The following is a 20,934-nucleotide window of genomic DNA, read 5'->3' on the forward strand; positions in this document are numbered from 1 at the left end:
ATGGATATTTCCTCCTGTGCAGATGGTGCAGGTCCTTGGGTGTTAATGCTCGGTAGCAGCCGTGACTGAGCTGCTTTCCCCCACCTAATGCCAGGCACTGTGCTAGCAGAAAGCACAGACATCTTTGAAGGATGTGTGATCCTGTTGGGAGCTCTGGGCTTGAGGAATTGCAGGATCAGGCCTGATGAGGTGCTGTGCTGTCAGGGAGGTGCTGCTGGGTCATCTCTGGGGTTAAAGGTTTTGCTGGGTTTTTGGGTTTGTTTTTGAGAACCCTGAAACCTTTGCTTTGGTAATCTCGTGCCATTCAGTTCTGCCGTGGAGCTACCTGGGGGATGTGCTGTGTCCCCTTCTCAGGGGTCGAGTGCTGATGCTCCGAGCGCTATCGGAGGGACTGGGGCAGCGAGGGGTGGCAGCTGCAGACAGAACCCGCTGTCTCCACGGCGGGGGCACCAAGGAGCACCAAGGAGCCGGGGGGGGACCCGCCCGTTCCGCACGAACCGGGGGCGGCCGGTGGGGACGCGCCCGCTCCCTCCGCGGCCGCTGGGTAGCGCTCGGGGCCGCGCCGTCTCCCCGCCTCCCCGGCTCGGGCTGCCCCCGGCTCCGCCGCCGCTCACTCCGCCGCCGCACAGCGCAGGAGGAGCAGCAGCAGCGCCCGGAGCTCCGAGAGGGGTCGGCGCGGCGCCGCCAGCCCGCCCGCCGCGCACCGCCGGCGGCTCCGAGCGGGACCCCGCGCCGCCGCCCGCCGCCGCCGCACTTTCCCTCGCTCCCCGCTGGGGACGAGCCCTCTCGCTGTCTCCCGGAGCCGCCTAGGAGAGGATGTCCCTAGGCAAGAGCTGAGCGCTGGGGAGGGGCCGCCCCCCGCCCCCAAACTTTTCGCTCGGCCCCCATGGAGCCCGGGCGGGCAGGAGGGGCCGGGGGCGCGGCGCCCGGCGCTTCCCGTCCCCTTCCCTGACGCGGGGCGCAGCGCTCGGGGAGGGGCTCGGCCGCCGGCTCCGCTCCGGATTTGGTGGTCCCGGCTCCGCACGTCCCTGGGGAAGCTGCCGATGGTGGGGAGCTGCCTGCGGACCGCCCCCAGCCCCACGAGGAGCCCTTCACCCCGGCGCCTTCGCCTCCCCCCGAGCAGCGCTGCTGCGGGGATCCCTGCGCCGGAGCCGCCCGGATTATAAAGTCGGGGAAGTTGTCCCCCCGCAACACCCCCAGCTTGTCTCGGCAGAGCCATGGCCCGGCTCCGCAGCTGGGGGCTGCTCTGCTTCGCCGTGCTCGCCCTGCCCGGCCCCCCGGGAGCCGGCGCCCAAGGTAAGGGGATGCTGGGGGCGGCGGGAGATGGACCAGGAGAGATGGGGGGGTCCCCGCGCTGCACCCCTCAACCGAGCCGATTGCTACCCCGCGCTGGGAGATCGGTGTGCCAGCCGGGGGTGGGAGCGAGGCGGCTCCGGAGCTCCTACCGAGGGAAAAGCAGCGTCCGTGATACTCGCAAAACCTCCCCGGAGCCAGGACTCAGGGCCCGCCGGGGCTGGGTGCAGCGCGGTGCCCGTGGTGGTTCAGGGGGACGAGCAGCACGGCTCTGCTCTGCCTCCCCCTTCCCCAAAACTGCCCTCAGGCTGGGGATGGGGGGAACGTGTTGCTCTGTGCATGAGGTAGAGTCTGTGCTGAGCCACCTTCGGGAGGGTGAGCAGCCCCCACGGGTAAGTGTCACCCATTCCCCCCTCCCTCCACGGGTCCCCCCGTTGTACCACAAAACCCGGGGTGCGAGTCTGGGGGAGCAGTTCATACCCTGATATTGGTCCCACCGACTTCCAGCCGCTGGCACGAACTGCTGGGGGGGTCTGCACCCCCGAGCCCCTCTGGTGCCTGGGGCTCCCACTGCACCCCAACGACCCTTGGGGGCTGCGGGGCTGCTGGGCAGCGTGAGCCCCTCTCTGCTCCTCGTCCTCTGGGCTCTGGCACAGCGCAGGATGCTTTTAGCTGCCCCGCTACCCCACAGGGATATAAAAACAGTTCGTGGCCCTTTGGGGTGCAGCTGGGATTCAGAGGGGCCCTGTGGTTCCTTTCCTGGCTGTGACAGTCCCTGCGGGCCCAGAGAGGAGGCTCCCGGCTGGCAGGGCTGCAGCGTGGCTGCTTCTGTCCCTGCGCTTGGACTGAGCAGATCCAGACTGGAAATGGGGGGGCACAGCTGAGCGCAGCGCCGGGGGTCCTCACCCACGACATTTCTTGCCCTTGTTTGTGGCAGCAAGCGGAGCCAGAAGTCCCTGCGCGCTCCCGTGCTCCCGCTCCCCCTGAGCCTCCCCCAGCACCGCTATAATTTCTCAGTAATTAAGTTCAGAACATAACATCTAAAGCGGCAGTATATTATCCGGGCAGGCCCTGTGTGGGGAGCTCTGAAGGTCTCTTTGATTGATTCACTCCCTTGCCGAGTTTCTCTTCTCCTGGCTGGCGTCTCCGGCTGGCGGGTCCCCTGTGATCCGTTTGTTCCCTGCCTGCGGGACGCGCTCCCAATCTCCTTCCATTGATCCGTGGGGCTCTCGCTGTGGGGTGGGCGATGTGGGGCTGCCGGTGCCCCAGCGCTCCGGAGGGGTGGGGAAGGGGCTTCTCTCCGCTCTCCCGGCGCAGGAGCCGAGCTTTGCAGCTCTCTGCGGCGAGTGTCACGTCCTGGCGGGCGCTGTGACATTGCTCGGTGCCCGGCCCCGGCGTGGCAGCGGCCACGGGCGAGCCGGACGTGCTGGAGGGATCATTCCCAAAGCCCGGCACGTGCCGCGGGTGGCGCTGGGGACGCGCCAGCAGGGTCACCTCCCGGCTGCCGTGCCCGTGGGGTGCCGGCGCCCTGCGCTGCATCCCGCCGGGATGGACGGGGAGCGGGATGGTGGAGCTGGGAACAGCCCCGCACGGGGCTCCAGGCTGCGGTTTGTCCCCACTGCGGCGGGGCAGGCAGGGCTGGCAGTGGAGGGGCAGCAGCGCTTTGTGCCAGGGCTATTGATTCTGGCAGCCGAAGGAAAACGGGATCAATCGGGAAGGAAAGGGAAGGAGGAGGCGACGGCGTGAGACCTCCCCGGCCGGGGCGCAGGGGCTGCCCGGCCACGGGGTGAGGCCCTTTCATACCTGTGGTTGGTGAGAAAAACGCCTCTTGCTGCCCTGGAGAGAGAGGATGGAAGTTTAATTACAGCCCGTCTGCGCTGTGTAATTATTAATTACCCGTGGCAAAAAATAACTTATTGATTAGGGGCTTGGCGCTAATTACCCGGAGCCCAATGCGGAGCTGGGGGAAGGCTCAGCCGGCAGCGCTGCCCGGGTGGGAGCTGTCGCAGTGCGACCTGGGGGCCCTGCCAGGGCTGGGGGCACCCCACCACCAAAGGCCCCAAGGCAATAAAGGGCTCCCCAAGAGCTGGGGGGAGTCTGGGGGTCCCCTCCCGCTCACTCTTTGTGGATTTCCTGACACCCAGAGATTCGGTTTCCCCACATCCAGTGCTGGGGGCACAGCTCGGGACCCCCCGTGTTGGCACAGCACCTCTAATGGGATTGAGGAGGCCACAGCCAGTCCCAGGAGGGATTTGGGCAGCTTAAGGTTCCAGACGGGATTTGGGGCAGGGCCTGCCGTGGGCAGCTTCCACCAAAGAGGCTTATTAGAGATGGCAGCAGGGGAGTTCAGAGTGTTCCATCCCCGTGCGTGGGGCCTGGGCACGTCTGCTCACACTGCCCTGTGGGGCTGCGTGGGAGGGGGGCAAGGACGAGCCCCTGCCCTTCCTGGGGGTGCGATGGTGCCGGGCTCACGCCAGGACTTTGGTGATGGGAGCTGCTGGTTCCTCTGCTCCGTCAGAGCAGGAGGGGATGGCCCCGGCTCTGCTGTCCCTGCCAGCGCTGCCACATTCGCTGGTGGCCTCGTGCAAGGCTCGGGCTCAGGAAGGAGAGTGAGTGGCTTTTAGGGGAGAGGAAGGGAAGATTAAAATTTGATGCTGCTTGGGAAGCCATTAGTGCCTGGGCACAGCGATGATGAAATTTTGATGACCTGATAACCGTAAGGGAGGGGGCTACGGTCCGGTCCCAGGCAGGCTGTGACACCGTGCTGTCACTGCGCTGGTCCCCAAAGGTTTGGGGTGCCAGCTGAGGAGGAGAACAGGCAGGAGGAGAGGAATGGGAGCTCGGACCCACCTCCGGCTGCCAGCACTGCTGGGCAGGGAGAGCTGCGGTGGCTGAGCAGCTCCTGCCCCGGTGCCATCCGGGTGAGTGACAACGTCAAGTGCTGCTCGTCCCTCAGTGACGGGGACGGGGCTGCGGTGGCATTTCCGCCCGGCAGGAGCTCCGGGAGAGCGGGAAGGAGGGAGCAGGCGGATGCTTGGCTGCTTGAGAACCTGGGAAAACGCGGATAATTAAACGGGGAGGAGGGAGGAGGGAGGCTGGCGGGTGCCGTGACGAGGGGTGACCCTGCCTGTGCCACTCCACGAGCCGTGTCCTTGTCCCCAGCCCGTGCCTGTGGCTGCTGCCTGCCTGGGGGTGAGCTCCAGCCACACGCACGTTACTGTAGGCCCTGCACAAACTGGTTTGGGGTGTGTTGGGTGCAGCAGCAGCACGGGCAGTGCCCGGGGTAAAATGGCCCCGTGGGGCAGAACCCGCTGGGTGCTGGCTGGGTGGGTGGGTGCCCTCCCCTCTGAGCCCTCATTACTGCCCCAAGCTCATTAACGAGTGGCTGGGTGAGAAACGGCCGGGGAGAAATCTGCTGCTGTCAGTGGTGATGTGATTGTGCTAACGAAGGGCGAGCTGAGCCCCCGCCGTGCCCGTGGACCTGCCAGGGCTGGTGGCCCCACGGGTGGCCCGTGGCACTGGGCCTTGGACTGGGATCCTGCAGCCAGGGGAGCTGGGGTGGCTCAGGGTGCTGGGCACTGGGCACTGGGGTGTCCTGGGAGTTCTCTGCCGGTGCAGTGGAGCGTGGCACGGAGCTGCTGGAAGGGACACGGGGCCAGGATCACTCAGACGTGGTGGTGATGCCAGGGACCACCCTCATCCTCATGGCTGCTGCTCTGAGTGGGGGTTCCCCCCATCCATGGAGGTGGATCCAGCCTCAGGATGTGTTCCTATCACTCTGCCTGGCCAGCAGGCAGGAATGTGCTGGCAGCAGCTCCCTGTGCTGGCCTTGCTTGGCATCCGTCTCACCCCCTCGGCATCCCTCTCACCCCCCTTGGAATCCCTCTCACCCCCTTGGCATCCCTCTCACCCCCTTTAAATCCCTCTCACCCCCTCGGCATCCCTCTCACCCCCTTGGCATCCCTCTCACCCCCTTGGCATCCCTCTCACCCCCTTGGAATCCCTCTCACCCCCTTGGCATCCCTCTCACCCCCTTTAAATCCCTCTCACCCCCTCGGCATCCCTCTCACCCCCTTGGCATCCCTCTCACCCCCTTGGCATCCCTCTCACCCCCTTTAAATCCCTCTCACCCCCCTTGGAATCCCTCTCACCCCCTTGGCATCCCTCTCACCCCCTTTAAATCCCTCTCACCCCCTCGGCATCCCTCTCACCCCGCTCATGCTGGAGCTGCCACTGGCATGGGCAGTGCCCTCAGCACCCTCTGTGGGTTTGGGCTCGGCTCTTGGGGGTGCATTTCCCACCCCTGCTCCCAGCTTTACGCCCTGCGCCCCTCTCCCAGTGCTGCCTCACCTTCCAGCCCCTCTCCCCAGCCTGACTCTCAGCACCTGCCTGTGCCCCCTTGGTGGCCCCCGCCCCACCCTCCCCTCGCCCCCAGCCCCGGGGGTGCAGGAATGCCTGCCTGGAAAAGCCATGCCGGGCTCGGGTTGCCTGGGAACTGGGAAACCTGATCCCTGGGAACGGGGGCCGAGGGCAGGGGACATTCCCGGGCTGCAGCTGGTCCCCGGCCCCCTTTGTCTCTCTGCTCTGATGGGGCCCCCAGGAATGGAGTTTTGGGGCGTGGGGTCTCCCGGCTCGAGCAGGGCCATCCCTGGGGACACTGACTGGATGTCTGGGGTGTCACCTTCCCAGGTGGGTCAGTGTCACCACCACGGGCGGGTTGGACAGGGCTTGGAGGAACCTGGTCTGTGGAAAGTGTCGCTGCCCTTGGCAGGGGTGGGGCGAGCTGAGCTTTAAGCCCCTTCCAACCCAAACCATCCCAGGACTCTCCGAGGGCCCCGGGATCAGCTGCTGCCGCGTGCCAGCAGCTGGGCATCCCGGCTGGCCCAGGGATGGCACGGGGGCCATTCCAGGAATGCTGGCGTCCCCTGTGCTGGCTCTCTCCCTCCCTGCCAGCCGTCCTTGTCCCCACCACCCACCCTGACATGTGGCAGCTCCTTGAACACATCAGGGGCTTCCCTGCAGCCTGGGCAGTGTGGGGAAACTGAGGCACGGGGCAGGGTGGTGGGGACGGTGGGAAGGGGACAGTGGTGGTGTCCTGCTGCCTGGTGGCACCGGGGACAGCAGGAAGGGGACAGTGGTGGTGTCCTGATGTCTGGTGGCACTGGGGACAGCAGGAAGGGGACAATGGTGGTGTCCTGCTGCCTGGTGGCACTGGGGACAGCGGGAAGGGGACAATGGTGGTGTCCTGCTGCCTGGTGGCACTGGGGACAGCGGGAGGGGGACAATGGTGGTGTCCTGCTGCCTGGTGGCACTGGGGACGGCGGGAAGGGGACCCAGGCTCACGGGAGCGGCTCCTTGGGCTCCCATCCTTCTCTCCCTGCCCGTGCAGAAGCCCCGGGTGGGGGGAAGCCTGGATGGGTTTGACCATTAGCAGAAGAAGCCGCTGAGCTAATTTTAGCCCGGGTAGCTAATTGCTTTCTGCACTGCTGGGTGAGCCCACAACCTGCGAGTCCTCGGCTGTAACCTTGAGCCCTCCCGGCTCCGGGCACGGCGGCACCGAGGTCCTGCCAGGGCGGGGAGCGGGATCGGGATTTGTCTGTGGGATCGCTGGACCCTTGAGGGGTTTCTCTGGAACACTGGGGTGTACAAAGCTGGAGGGATGTCTGGGGTGTCTGGGGTGTCCTGCTGCCCGTGGGTGTCCCTTGTGCCTTGTGTGGAATGGGGACATGTTCATGTGGGGCAATTCTGGTTGTCGAGGGTGGCTGAGTGTGGACTCCCCGTTATGGGTCTCCTTCAGCGTGATGAAGGGAAATGCTGGGTTTGCCCCCTTTAACTGGGAATTGCTGGATCCAGAGAGCATTTCCCCAGGGCACGCACAGCCTGTTCCTGGCTGCAGGTACAGAGCTCTTCCCGGGATGGCCGGGACCTGTCCCTCTGTCCCCTACCCCCAGCACATCCCAGCTCATTGACTGGAATCTGGGGCTGGGCAGTGCTGGGGCTTTATGGGGATATTTCTGTTCCTTCCAGGAGCCCGTGTCCCCCTGCAGGGAGCAATCGAGCGCTCCCATGGGTCTCTGCAGCGTGGGATGCTCGGTGCTTCCCCTCCTCCTCCTCCTCCTCCTTGCCTGGGTTTATCAGGGGTCAGGCTCCGAGCTCGGAGGGAGGTGACAGAGCATCCCCAGCTCCTGGCAGTCCATGACGGACTGATTGGGGATGGAGCAGGATGCGGCCAGCGTGGGGCCGGGATGGATGGATGGATGGATGGATGGATGGATGGATGGATGGATGGATGGATGGATGGAGGGGGCTGGGGCCGGCGGACACAATAGCTCTGGTTTCAGCACCCCGCCTCCTGCATGCCTGAAAAACAGCTGATGGCCGTGACGGGGGATGAAATGGGATTAGCTGCTGCTTCCAAAGGGAGCGCGTCCTGCCGAGCCGGACAATGCGCCCGCTGTGCCACAGCCCTGCCCACAGCGGCTCGGCGCTGTCCCCTGTCCCCGAGGGGACCTGCCACCCTCCCACCGGGTGCTGCGCAGACTCCCGGGGGTGCCGGAGGCCCCGGGATGGCGCGGGAGCCGCTTCCAGCACCGAGCAGCTCCCAGGTGAGCTGTTGAGGTGAGAGATGCTCGGAGCTGGCCCATGCCACCGAGTGCCCGCAGTGAAAGGGACAAGCGACCCTCGTGGCACGAAGGGGCTTGGCAGGGTGGGCACCTCTGCCCTGGCCCCCCCGGCCGGTGCCGGGGCGCGGGGGGGACCCGCGGGGTGTCCCGGGGCGGGAGCGGCCCCAGCTGCGGCGCTGCCGGGGCGTGCGGTGCCGTGCTCGCTGGAGTGAGCTGATGTTTATGTTGATAATGAGTTCTCAATGCATTCATAAACTAATAAAATCAACTCATTAGGGTGGGATGTTTCATTCCGAGCTCTGCCGCCGTTGGGAGAGCCCCTCCTCGCCTGCTGAGCACCTGGAAGCGCTCGGCACCCGGCCCCGGCGGGGAGGGAGAGGATGGGTGCCTTCATCGCCTCCTTGTCCGCGTTCTCCCCGCTGCCAGGGCGGGCACAGGGGCTGTGCAGGGCGGGGGAAACAAGGGCACGGAGCTGCCGGAGCCCTTCCCCCGGGGCGCTGGGGGAGTCTCGCTCGCTTGGCTTCTCCCCATAAGCTGCACGTCAGGCTGGAATCGCTGGCGCAGCGTTGGCTGGAAAAGCCCCTCTGGCTGGGAGAGCCACAAGTGTGTGAATAAATGCGATGACCAGAGTTTGCTGCGCTGCCCTGGAAATTCAGGGCTGTCTAGGGGGGAATGCCAGGCTGCCCGTTCCTCCCCCACCCGCGAGCGGGGCTGTCTGGGGAGAAAAAGCTTTGGAAAAAAAAAAAGCTTTTCCAAGGAAAACTCATGCTCGCTGTCATGCTACAGCTATTTCTGTTTCAAGTGAGCAATGCAATGACTAATTAATACTTAGGAAAAAGGATGTCTGGGCAACACCCCAGTCGATGGGCGAGTGCCCGGTGCCCGCTGGCTCGGGGCCGTGCCGCGGGGAGGGGACTCCGGCCGCCAGCGCCTTCATCCCGCCTGGCACGGGCAGGGTGGGAGCTGGCAGAGCGTTTTCCATCCCGCGGGGCTGGCGACTCGATTGCGTCAGTGCCCTGGGAAGGGCTGAGCGGGGTTTTTCTTGTGGTTTCTCTCTTCTTGTTTTTCTTCCCCCGCCGTTTTCTCGGTTGGGAAACGCCGCCTGGTTGGGATTCTCGGGGCGAGCCTGGGAAGCGGCTGGTGTGTGTTTGTCTGTCCGTCTGCTGAGCATCCTGCGGGGCCGGGGGAGGTGGGACACGGGTGCCCCGGGCAGGGGGGACATCTCGGGGACATTTCAGGTGCTGTCGTGGCTCCCGAAGGGCGGGCCCGTGGTGGCTTTGCTTTCCCAGCCCTTTATGGCCGCTGTGACCCCAGGAGTTTCCACAGTGGTGTCCTTCCAGGAATTCCTCGAGGATGCACTCAGCGCGTTCCGTGGGCCCAAACCCAGCCCTGAGCTGCTCTGCTCCAGGCTTGAGTGTCACTCAAGGTGGGTGACAGGGGACAGGGTCCGGGATCTTGGGACCTCCACCTCGCTTGGCAGCTGCGTGTGGAGCCTGTTCCTGCCAAATCCGTGCGGGAAACTCCGGGCTCGGCTGGGAAGGGCTGGAGTTCGGGACGGGGGATGCACTTTGACCCCTCTCCTGCCCGGGGAGTGTCCTGCTGCTGCGGGGTCCGGAGGTGATGCCCATCGCTCCTTCCCTTCCTCAGTGTTTTGGAGCCTCTCCCGGGAGAATCAGCCGCAGGATCCGGCCCCTCTAATAGCGTTGAGTCACTCTCCGGGTGTCCGTGACTCACAGCAGTGACCCAGATACGGCGGAGCTGCGTAATCGCGGCCTTCGGAGGATTTCTGCCGTCGGAAGGAGTTTGCTGGGGAAGGAGTTTTGTCCAAAGCTTGGAGCTCGTTAAACATCCCCAGGGCTGTGTCAGGCTGGGCAGGACGATGTCTGTCCGTGCCACCCTGCAGGGCAGCCCTGGGGGTGTCCTCTGAGGGTGTCCCCTGGGCTGGGGGGGCTCCTGTCCCTTGTCCCCCCAGGATCATCCCTTTGCTCCAGGTCCCCTACAGCTCCTGGCAGTTTGGGTTTGGAGCTCCGTGCCCTGGGGCCAGGATTGGGATGGGGCGCTGGGCTGTGTCCGTGGGGCTGCTCGGAGCACAAAGCTCTTCTTGTCGCCCCCCGGGCTCGGGGCTGGGCACGCACAACGCGCCCGTGTGTGTGTGTGACTGTTTGGGGTTTCCCGGCAGGGAAATGTTGGTTTTTCCAGCGGCAGGGATGGGCAGGCACACAACCCCGCTCTGTTCCCAGCCCTGGGGCTGAATAAATCCCTGTTTCCCGGCCAGGGCTGGTGTTTGGCTGCTGGCTCTGGGAGCATTTCAAGCCTTACCTTACCCACGTTGTCAGCGGGGTGTGTCCCCAGAGCCACAGGGATGGGGACCGAGGCCTGTCCTGGGCTGTGGACCATGAGGGGACAATGCTGGCACAGCCCTGGCTCTGCTGCAGCGGGCACTGGAGGGTTTGTCACCGGGTTTGGGACAGCTGATGGCCGGGGACATGGGCTGGGAGCCGCTGGGATATTGGGGAAGGGATTGCCAGGATGAGGCTGCAGGGGAAGGTGGCTTCATCCCCAGCACTTCAGCTGAAAGAATGGAGATGCTGAGCCTTTTTCCAACGCCCCTCACCTTGAGGGAGCCAGGCTCCCCCCTCCCCACGTCCCCCATCCCTGGAGGGTTCACCCGGGTGTGGTGAGGCTGCCCATGGCCCGCTGAGCCCGCCAAGAGCCCCGGCTGTGGAAGAGGAGCTTGTTATGGAGCCATCCTGCTTTTAATTAACAAATTAAAATCCTAGTTAACAATCCAGCCCCAGGGCTGTTGGAGGCTGGGAGAAGCTGGAGCGTTTGTTATGGAAACAGCAGTTAATTAACAAATAAATAAATAAGTATGGGCCTGGAGACAGATGTGGGAGGAGGAAGGGGAGAGATGGCAGCGTGGTCGGGGTGTCCCACCGGCCTGGCCTGGCGGGATGCAGGGAGGGAGGAGGACATCCATCCATCCATCCATCCATCCATCCATCCATCCATCCATCCATCCATCCATCCATCCCTCTGTTTGTCCTGGGGGCTGCCCTGGTCAGGGTGGGCATTTCCAGCAGGGGGCTGGTGCTGGCAGTGCCAGCCAGGACAGACCTGGCCACGTTCTGTGCCAGGGCCACCTTGGCTGGGCTTGGGGCTCCTGGTTTCTGCCTGGGCTTTTCAGGAATCACCACCCCCCTCCCAGGGCTTCTACCCCCACCCTGGGACCAGGAAGCAGCAGGACAGATCTCCAGCAGAGATGGATGAGGTGTGACACCAGCAAAAGTGCTGTGCAGCCTGCAGGTGACACCAGGGCCGTGCTGGGGACAGCAGGAGGAGGGGGCAGCACTCGGGGGGCAGCACTCAGGGGCTGCTCCTGCATCCCTGTGCAGGGATGCCCTGGTCCCCACTGGTGTCACCTTTGCTGTGGGTGGGGCTGTGTGGGGGATCTGGGGGTGCTGCCAGGGACGGGGTGCTGAGCCGTGGGCTGGCTGGCCGTGCCCTGCAGTGGTCAGCTTGGATTAGCCACAGGGATGTCACCCAGAGCCCCGAGCGCTGCCTGCTGCCAGCAGGGATTATTGCCAGGGGGCTGCTGGGGGAGCCCTGCCGGGTTTGGGGTCACTGTGCTGCTCCCTGAGGCGCTCTGGGGTCACCTGGAGGTCTCAGTGCCACAGGCAGGGGTGGCTGTGGGGATGACAATGTCACACACAGGGGTGGCTGTGGGGTGTGACAATGTCACACGCAGGGGTGGCTGTGGGGTGTGACAGTGTCACACACGGGTGGCTCTGGGGTGTGACAGTGCCACACGCAGGGGTGGCTGTGGGGTGTGACAGTGCCACACACACGGGTGGCTGTGGGGTGACAGTGCCACACACACGGGTGGCTGTGGGGTGTGACAGTGTCACACACGGGTGGCTCTGGGGTGTGACAATGTCACACACAGGGGTGGCTGTGGGGTGACAGTGCCACACACACGGGTGGCTGTGGGGTGTCATCTGTGTGAGGACAGGGGTGGCTGTGGGGTCACTGTGGGGACACGACCCCTCTGCCAGCCCACGCGGGGCCCTGCAGGGTTTCTGTGGGGTGAGGAGGGGGCAGAGCCCACGCCCCTCCTGCAGCTTCACCTTTCCAAAGGCTTAAGGGAAGGAAATCAGTTTAAGCTCCGGCTCTGCAGATCCTGCGGCGTCACACGGGCAGGAGCCGCGCTCTGCTGAGCAGCTCTCAGGTTGGCATCTCCCTCAGCCTCCCCTTAATCCAGTTACCACACCTCTGCAATCGGCTTACAGCTTGTAGGGAACCCCAAATCCCCCCGAGGGCGGCACAGGGAGCAGCCAGCAGTGCCAGAGCTCTGGGCTGTGCCAGGGGGGCACGGACACCCGTCCCTGCACCCTTTATGGGAGGTGTCCCCACTCCCCAGAGCTCCCCATCACCCAAAAAGCGTTTTTCCCGTGTCAGGGAGTTGCTAAAGCAGCTGCACAGGGTTGGATAGAGATGAGCTGCCCGTCTCCAGCTGGGCAGGAGCTGTGCCTGAGCCCATGGCCAGCAGCCCCCTGTGCCACCTGTGCCCCCTCCCCAGGGCAGGGCAGCAGCTCCCAGAGCTGTGAGCAGCCCGGCAGGGCTGGATGTGCCGGTGGCACACGGCTGGAGGGCACCAGCCCTTGGAGCCTCCCAGCTCTTCCCTCGCCACGGGCAGCACCTGGCACGGCTCTGGGCTCTGCTGCTGGAGGGATGTGGCCGCTGTGAGATGCTCCCGGGCAGCGATTCCCTGCTCCACAGGGTGGTTTTATCCCGGTGGGATTGGAGCCGGGGGAGGGGAGCTGTGCAGGCGGCCGTGCCTCGGCTGAAATCCCCCTTAGCTCATTTTTGGGGGCTCCCACTGCAGCCCCCCGTATCTCCTGGGCCATGGTGCTGTGGGAGGGCCCCCCGTGCCCGTCCCAGCCCACCAGGAGGGCAGGGCCAAGAAGGAAAATCATGTCCAGCCCTGTTTTCCGCACGGCAGAGGAGAGGGCTGGGATTAGCAGCCCCAGAAGATGCAGGACACCATGTCCATGTCCCACTCTGTACCTGCTGTCTGGGAATTCTGTGGGGTGGGGAGAAGGAAAACCTGGTGGGATGAGGATGGGGACCGGAGGGATGGTGATCTCCGATATTCTGCACAAACTGGAGCACCGTGAGCTCCCCCGTGCAGGAACTGACCCCCCAAAATCTGCCCCGCTGCCTTCCCACACCCCCACCTCCATCAGGAGCGCTTCCCACCACGGCTCTCGGTGCCTCGGGGCACCGAACCCTCCCTAAATAATTCAGGAAGGCGAGTGCGGCCCGCGGGGGCTGCGGATAAACGCGGTAAATGGCTGCGAAATGGAGCGCGTCCCTCGGGAGCCACCTGCGCTCCGGGTGGCCGCGCCCTCCCCTCCCTGCTGGCCCAGGTGGCGACTCCGGGCTCGCAGGGGCAGCGGAGGAGGGGATGGAGCGGAGCTGCCGAGGCCACTGGAGCATTGGGAATTGCATTTCACGGCCGGGCGGGCTGGGATACCAACCCGGCCCCGTGCGCCGGGCGCTTGGAGAGGAGATAAGATTTGATTAAGAAGGCTGCTATTAATTTATGGCAAGTACACTCACGGCAGTGGAGAGGTTGCTTTTAATTAATAGCCAGAAGGAGAGTTTTAAAGCTCTTGGTCTCAGTGGGGGGAGAAGGGAGGGAGGGGAAAGCAGGGAAGGAAGGGAACAAAGTAAGTTGGGAGGATTAATGGTCACATCTGCAATTATAAGTCTTTTTCTTAGTAAAAAGGGCAAAAAAAGCCACATCAAAAGGCACGGCGTGGTTGGGGGTGTGCGGGGCGGCCGGGCCGGTCCCTGGGCATGAGGTGGGTGGGGCTGTGGCACTGCTCCGTGTGGCGAGCGGGGCTGGCCCGTGGCACCAGCCCGGCCTGGGGGACAGCAGGGGACAGCGGGGGACAGCAGGGGACAGCAGGGGACAGCGGGGGACAGCGGGGTGTCCCTGTGGCTGCTCCAGGGCCAGCTCTGCTGGGATCACGCCTGAGGGCCAATACTGGGATGGATCTCATGGAAGAAATGATTTATTGTGAGGTGGGCAGCCCTGGCACAGGTGTCCAGAGCAGCTGTGGCTGCCCCTGGATCCCTGGGAGTGTCCCAGGCCAGGCTGGGCAGGGCTGGGACCAGCCTGGGATAGTGGAAGGTGTCCCTGCCCACAGGGGTGGCACTGGATGGACTCTGAGGACCTCCCCAACCCAACCCACTCTGGAATTCGGTGATTTTGGCCGTGCTGATGATGGGACGATGAGGATGGAGCCGTCCTGCCCCGCTGCACCCCATGGGATCCCCTCGGAGGCTGCAGGTGTGGCTGAGGCTGCTCTGCACCTGCCCGGGTGTTGGGAGGAGGGCGAGCAGGGCTCAGCCAAGGTTCCCGAACCACACTGGCTCGTTCCTGGCTTCATCACTGGCACCCCCAGCCGGAGCCTCGTCCCCCTGGTCCCCCCCTGGCAGCACCGTCGCTCTCTGCAGCTCCCCAGGTGCCGGCAGCGCTCGGCATTTCAATTCCGTGTTTGCTTTTTATTAAGGGGATGGAGCGGTGGCTCAGGAATACTAATGGCTCTGACAGCGGCTGAGAGAGCCACTAATCCCCCTGCACCTGCCCCCCGCCCCCGGGGACCCCGGGAGGGGACACGGGAGGGGACACGGGAGGGGACACGGTAGCACCGGGGGCGTGGCAGTGGCTCCGTGCCCTTGGGCACGCTGGGGACATGGAAGCCACCTGGTGGCTTGAGCAGCATCCACTGATAAATCGATGCTTCCCGACCTCACCTGGCATCCCTCAGAGCAGGAATGAGGCTTAGCCGAGGGGTGGCTGCTCATTTGTCCCCAGGGCCACTTTGTCCCATGGTGATGGATCCCCTGGGCCACCCCTGCTTGCCCCCAGCTGTGACCCAGGGTGCTTGGGGACATTCTGGTCCCGCACGGGTGCTGTTTTTGGGGGCTGTGGGTGACGTTTCCCCCCTCCCCAGCTCCCCCAGATGTGGCGAGGCTGCGGCGGCACCGGGGAACCGTGTGGCGAATATGTTCCACAAATGAATAATAAAAACAAAGGAAAATTACCCTCTTATTGAAACTCGTTTTATGAATAAAACAATTATTCTGGTAATTGAAAAAATGTGTCGTTAAATTAAATGCAGTGGTTCCTATTAAAATTTTAGTGGATTTCTTCTTCTCCTCTGTTTCTTTTCCCCCCTTTTTCCTTGCCTCCCTCCCTCCTGCCTCCGCTGGCGGCTAAAGGCTGGTAATTATAGCGGAGGGTTTCGCTTTCTCTTTATTGTTTTTTAATCTCTTCGTGCTGCGGTGCCAGCGAGAGTCTGATGCCGAGGAGATTTAGCTCCATCTCCCCGTGCTGGGGAGGGGGGCCGGGGTGGGAGCTGCCAGGTGGCCGTGCCACCACTCCTGGAGGGTTGGATCCTCCTTCCCAGGCTGCCGTCCTCCCTTTCGGGTGGTGATGCCCCGGGAAGGATGGGGGGAGCCCTGGGAGGCTGTGGGGGCAGCAGGGACGTGGCTCTGTCCCCTCTCTGCGGTCCAGGTGCGGTGTGGGCAGCGCAGGGGACACTTCCCAGCGCTGGGAAGGAGGAAGAGGACGGAGTTGTTTTCCCTGAGGCAGGTGCTGGTCCCTGTTGGGTACCTGGAGCCTGCAGGTGAAGCTGGGCTGGGCTCAGGACATGCCCCAGGTCCCGGTGGGTGTCGGATCCGTTGGGATTCCTGGTGCATCCTGCTGAATCCTGGCAGGAATGGGCTGGTCACCCTCCATGGGTGAGCAGGGCAGGGGATGGATGTCACTGCTGCCCACAAGGGGCACTGGGGGTGGCACTGCGGGACACAAGCACGGATGGGGACTGTGTTGTCCCCCTGGCAGGAGGGGACCCGGGGGTCCCACGAGCCCCTGGAGCTCCGGGGGTGGCACCTGTGGGCTTGGATCTGCTGCCCCCATCCCCATCCCCATCTTGCCTCAGAGGGGGAAAGGAAAAGGAGGGGGCTGCACCCTCCGTCCCCAGCACCCCCCGGCCAGCAGCTGCCAGGCAGAGCCGAGCCCTTGGCAGCCATTCCGGGATTCCTCCAGGCTTAAAACTCCCCGTCCCTTCCCATCAAGAGGGATTTGAGGCTGGGGAGAGGGGAGCTTAGTTCCCATTAGGGCCGGGAATTAGGATCCATTACGGCTCTTTGGGGAGCCCTGCCCTACATCCGCGCCCACTCGGGCTCTAATGCCCTGATGTAACTAAAGTGCAGGGGCCAAGATTGTCATCCCATTAGGCAGGATTAGTGCTGTGCCAGGGCCTGATTGTCACCGATTGTCACCGGCAGGGGAGGGGGAGAGCGGGACTGTCCCTGTCCCTGTCCCCAGCCCTTGGAATCCCATCCATCACCAGCTCTGGGGTCAGCACTGAGGGCAGGATGGGGACACAGGGGCCTGGTGGCACCTGTCAGTGTGGAGGGGACACTGCTGGCGTGGGATGGGGTGGCGGGGGGTGGCACAGGAGCCCCGCAGTGTCCCGTGCCACCGGCAGATGTGCAGATGTTCCAGAGCCGCCCCTCGCTGCCGCCTGTGTTCGGAAAGTGATGAATTTCTGCACCAACTAATTAGCCTCTAATTAGCAAGTGGAGTGTAAACAGTCACAACAGATGGGGGAGAGGCAGAATGAGCAGTAATGACCCTTTGTTTGGTGGGGGGGACGTGGCTGTCACCCACCGGGACCCCCCCCGGGCCCAGGGCCGGGACAGTGGCAGCTCCCATCGGTGCTGGCTCTGTGGTGACACGGTGACAGCTCCACGGGCACGGATTTGGTGGTGCCAGGGGCTGTCAGCGGTGCTGGGAGAGTGCAGAGAGCAGAGGGAAACTGAGGCTGGAGGGCTGTAAGAGTGGCTGGGGACGAGGGGGACAGCGCTGCTCAGCATTGGGGGTCCCCACTCTCCTCACCTCCAAGAGCTGGTGTGGGCACCCCCGGGAACCCCAGAACGCCGGGGCTTGTCCCTGGAGGCCTCTCTGGACATCTCAGAGCCACGTTCCCCTCCCTGATCCCTCCTCTCCTCCAGCCACCCCTGCCCTGGGTTGGGCTCCTTGGAGGGGCACGGGGCTCCCGGGAGGATGAGGAGGATTCCACTCGAGCTCAGTGCCACCTTCACCCCTCACGGGGGTCCCCAGAACCCCCTCCCCGCTGTCCCCTGCCGTGTCTGGGGTGGGTGTGCCTTTCTGGGGGCGGCTGCCGTGACCTTGGCGGGTGGATCCGATCCCACGGAACGATCCGCGCGGAATTGGGAGCCGCCTCTCCTCCTCTGCGCCGTTTTTCACCCCTTAATGCAGAACAGATGGCTCGGGCGCTTCAAAGCGTGATGAGCCTTAGCTGCTTAAAATCAAATTAGGATGGATGCAAACGGCGGGCGGGCCCAGGGGAAGGTGCGCCGGCAGCACCCTGCTTCCCAAACGCTTCCCAAACTCTTCCCAAACACCTCCCAAGCGCCTCCAGGACACCTCCCAGGTGCCGGGCATGCCAGGTCTGAGTCCCACTGTGCCATTGGGCCCCATCAGCGCAGCCTGGTGGTGCTGAGGGATCAGCATTCCCTGGGGATCAGCATTCCCTGGGGAACAGCATTCCCTGGGGAACAGCCCCAGGGCTGTGCCGTGCTTGGATCCCCTGCAGCTCCATCGTGCCCGCTGGACCCCGCTCTGGTGAGTGGCTCGGTTGGTGTGTGGATCCAGAGCTGCCACGTCCCCATCTGGGCACTGCCCTAATCCCAGAGTCCCCAGGGTGGCGTGGGCGAAGCCCCGGCCTTGCAGGTCAAGCTCTGCCGTGGTGGGGACACGTGTGGCCGCTGCCATGCACAGGTGACACAGACCCTGCTCTGGGGTGTTCCCGTGAGCCCTGTGGCTCCTGCGTCCCCACTCCTGGGGCACCCCGAGGGCTCCCCAGGCCAGGGAGCAGCGTGGCTTGGGCTGTGCCAAGCCCCACAGGCTGCCAGTGGGCACCACTCTGCCCCTGTGCCACCCGGGACATGCTGGGCTGCCGTGCCCTGATGCCCCAATGCCCAGATCCATCCCGGATCGGAGGCAGGGACACCAGGATGGGGGAGAGCTGCCCCTTTACAGCCACCTGAAGGTCGGAGAGGAAAATTAAATTAACGAGCCACAAGCTGCTCCCTCCCTTCTTAATGACTCGCCTGGCACCCAGCACCACCGTGCCCTCCCCTTTGCCAGGCAGGGTGGTGTCAATCCACTGGGCATTTCCATGTGGGTGTGCAGGAGCCAGGACCGAGGAGAGGGACCCCCAGTGCGGCTCTGGGGGTGTCTCAGAGCTCCCACAAGCCCCTGTCACACCCCCAGGGTGGTGGGCACTGCCTCAGTGCCGCTCACAGCGCGGGGATCCACGGCAGGAATTCAGCTCGAGCAGACAAGAAAGCAAAGCCCTACCCCAAAGAAAAAACCCAGAGCTGTGATTGAACGTGCACTTGAAAGCTGCTGGGGAATATGAATGTGCCTTTGAAGTAAAAGGGCTTCCATTTGTTAAGCAGAAAATGGAGCTGTGTGGTTCGATTTATAGTTTTACTTAGCAAATAAGACAGGAGAGGAGTAAGTGGTTCTGCCTCGCTCCGCTCGCAGCCCCTCCGCCCCTTCACCCCCCGAGTTAAAAGCTCGGAGATGCTACAAAGGGAGCCGGGAATAAAGCAAAGAAGCAGCTTAGATAAACCTGCAGTGGGCTGATCCCCTGTGGATGGGCTGCTGGAAGGGCTCAGGGAGGGACAGGGACGGGGAGGGGGCTGGGTGGCCTGGCTGGGGCACAGGAGGTGCTGCGGGGGGACGGCGATGCCAGTGGGATGCTTTGGGTTGGAAGGGACATTAAAGATAATTTTTTTCCATGCCTGCCAAGAGCAGAGACAACAGTGCTGAGTGGCCCACGGGGCTGGCAGGATGTGGGGCCCTCATCCCTCTCCTCTCTCTCTCCACAGACGATGTCTCCCCGTACTTCAAGACGGAGCCGGTGCGGAGCCAGGTGCACCTGGAGGGGAACAGGCTGGTGCTGACCTGCATGGCCGAGGGCAGCTGGCCCCTCGAGTTCAAGTGGCTGCACAACAGCCAGGAGCTCACCAAGTTCTCCCTGGAGTACAGGTGAGTGTGGAAAGGGCAGTCAGCCATCAGCAGGGGCTGCCCAGGGAGGTTTGGAGTCCCCATCTGTCCTGGTTGGAATGACAGGTATCTGCCAATAAAGGTAGAAGCTTCTCTTTGAAATGGAGAATGTAAACCCCTCCCTCCAAATTATTATCATTTTAAAATTAAGGGGCTCTCAGGCAAATATGTGGGAATAGGAATAACAGTTCTTTACTAGGAAAATTCAAATAGCAATGCAGTATTACACAGAACAATCCCAGCCCTGCCAGAGTCAGAATCCAAGCTGACACCCGTCAGTCAGTCAGGGTGTTGGCACAGTCCCATTCAATGGTGGCTGCATCCTCCTGCAGGGGCAGATGTGGTTCAGCTGGAGCAGTGCTCCTGGAGAAGGGGCAGTTTCCTCTGAAGCTCCAGGGATGATGTGCAAAGGTCTGGCTTTCCTCTGGAATCCAGTGGGAAGAAGGTGCCTTGGTGTCCCAAATCTCAGTTTTTATCTGGGTAGGAAAGGCTTGGCTCCTCCCCTGGCTGGAGCATCTCCCATGGGATGATGGAATTTTATCAGCCATGCCCTGGGACTCACTGGCCATGAACAGGAGATATCTCCTGGAGGGAGGATGGGCTGTGGGAAGATAAAGATGATTGCCCAGCTGGGTTAAAGATGCCCATGAGCAGATAATGTGTGCCAGGAGATCAGGGGCACTGCCCCACCTGGCTCCAACAGGTGGGGACAGAATTCACATTTCTGGCCACATCACCTGACACACCGTCCCCGAGGTTATCAGGGGACACGGCAGGGATTGGCCTTGATGACCTTGGAGGTGTTTCCAGCCTCAGTGACTCGTGGATTCCGAGTTTTCCAAGGCAAATCCTGCCCGTCATGCAGGTCCCTGGCAGGTGCCAGTGCCAGGGCTGCCATCCTGGGAGGCAGCAGCTCTTGGCAGCCCGGGAGCTGCCGGCTCTGTTTGCAGAGCAAACGGGGAGTTTAAGCAGGTCAACACCGGGGAGGAGGTGTTTGCACAAGCGGATTAACACCTCAGCACCGGGCTGCGGATCAGCCCCCCGCGGCTCCCTGGGAACAGCCAGACCGGGAAGGGCTGGTGTGAGTGCCCAGCCCCAGCCCCGTGTGCCAGCTGCTCCTGGCACGGCGCGGCTCCAGCCCCTTGGAGACAGCCTTTAAATCAAGGCGGGCACCTCTCCTGTCTCCTCCGAGTGTGTGTGTGTCATCCTCTCTGTTTTAATCAATAATTCAGGTCGAGACAAGCCGTTCCCCCTTCCCAGGCATCGAATCCAAAGGCTTCGTGTTGCTGTAGCAACGCGGGGCTGCTCCGGGATGCCGGGAGCGCGGGGAGAGTGGCTGGGTGACATCGTGTGCCTGCTGGGATCCCTGGGGACCCTGGGGACTGTCCCCTCCTGAGCCGTGGTGGCTGCAGCTCTGCAATGTCCTGGGGGGCCCTGAGGGACACCCTTGTCCCTTGTGGTGGTGTGGAATTCACAGACCTGTTGAGCCCCACAATTCCCACAGCTCACTCCTGCCAGGAGTGCAGCTCTTTGCCAGGCAGGAGAAAGGAGTCAGGACCTTCATCCCGGGCCCTGCTCTGCCCTGGGAGAGGGTTGGGGTGCCTGATTCTGTCTCCTTGTCCTGAGTTTCCTCTGGGTTTGATCCATCCTCAGTTGACCCTTCTGTAGGAAAGGGTCCAGCAGTGATGTCTATGCTCTGGGATGCTCCACATCCCTGCATCCCTGCATCCCTGCATCCCTGCATCCCTGCATCCCTGCATCCCTGCATCCCTGCATCCCTGCATCCCTGCTCCGCACTGACTCCCCTCCCCCAGAGCCCTCAGCCCCCAGCTCCAGCAT

The 20,934-nt window shown here is 63.5% G+C and overlaps 1 protein-coding gene across 1 annotated transcript in view; it reads left to right on the forward strand.

Moving 5' to 3' along the window:
- The first annotated feature begins 859 nt into the window (after nucleotides 1-859).
- SDK2 (sidekick cell adhesion molecule 2) overlaps nucleotides 860-20,934 on the forward strand; it is a 46,923-nt gene continuing 26,848 nt past the window's right edge. The window contains exons 1-2 of the mRNA XM_056506190.1: nucleotides 860-1,296; nucleotides 18,918-19,077. Of these exons, the coding sequence (XP_056362165.1) occupies nucleotides 1,218-1,296; nucleotides 18,918-19,077 (239 nt within the window). The 5' untranslated portion in view covers nucleotides 860-1,217. The remainder of the gene's footprint in view (nucleotides 1,297-18,917; nucleotides 19,078-20,934) is intronic.

Source organism: Oenanthe melanoleuca, chromosome 18 (assembly GCF_029582105.1).
Source record: "Oenanthe melanoleuca isolate GR-GAL-2019-014 chromosome 18, OMel1.0, whole genome shotgun sequence".
Taxonomy (NCBI): Eukaryota; Metazoa; Chordata; class Aves; order Passeriformes; family Muscicapidae; genus Oenanthe; species Oenanthe melanoleuca.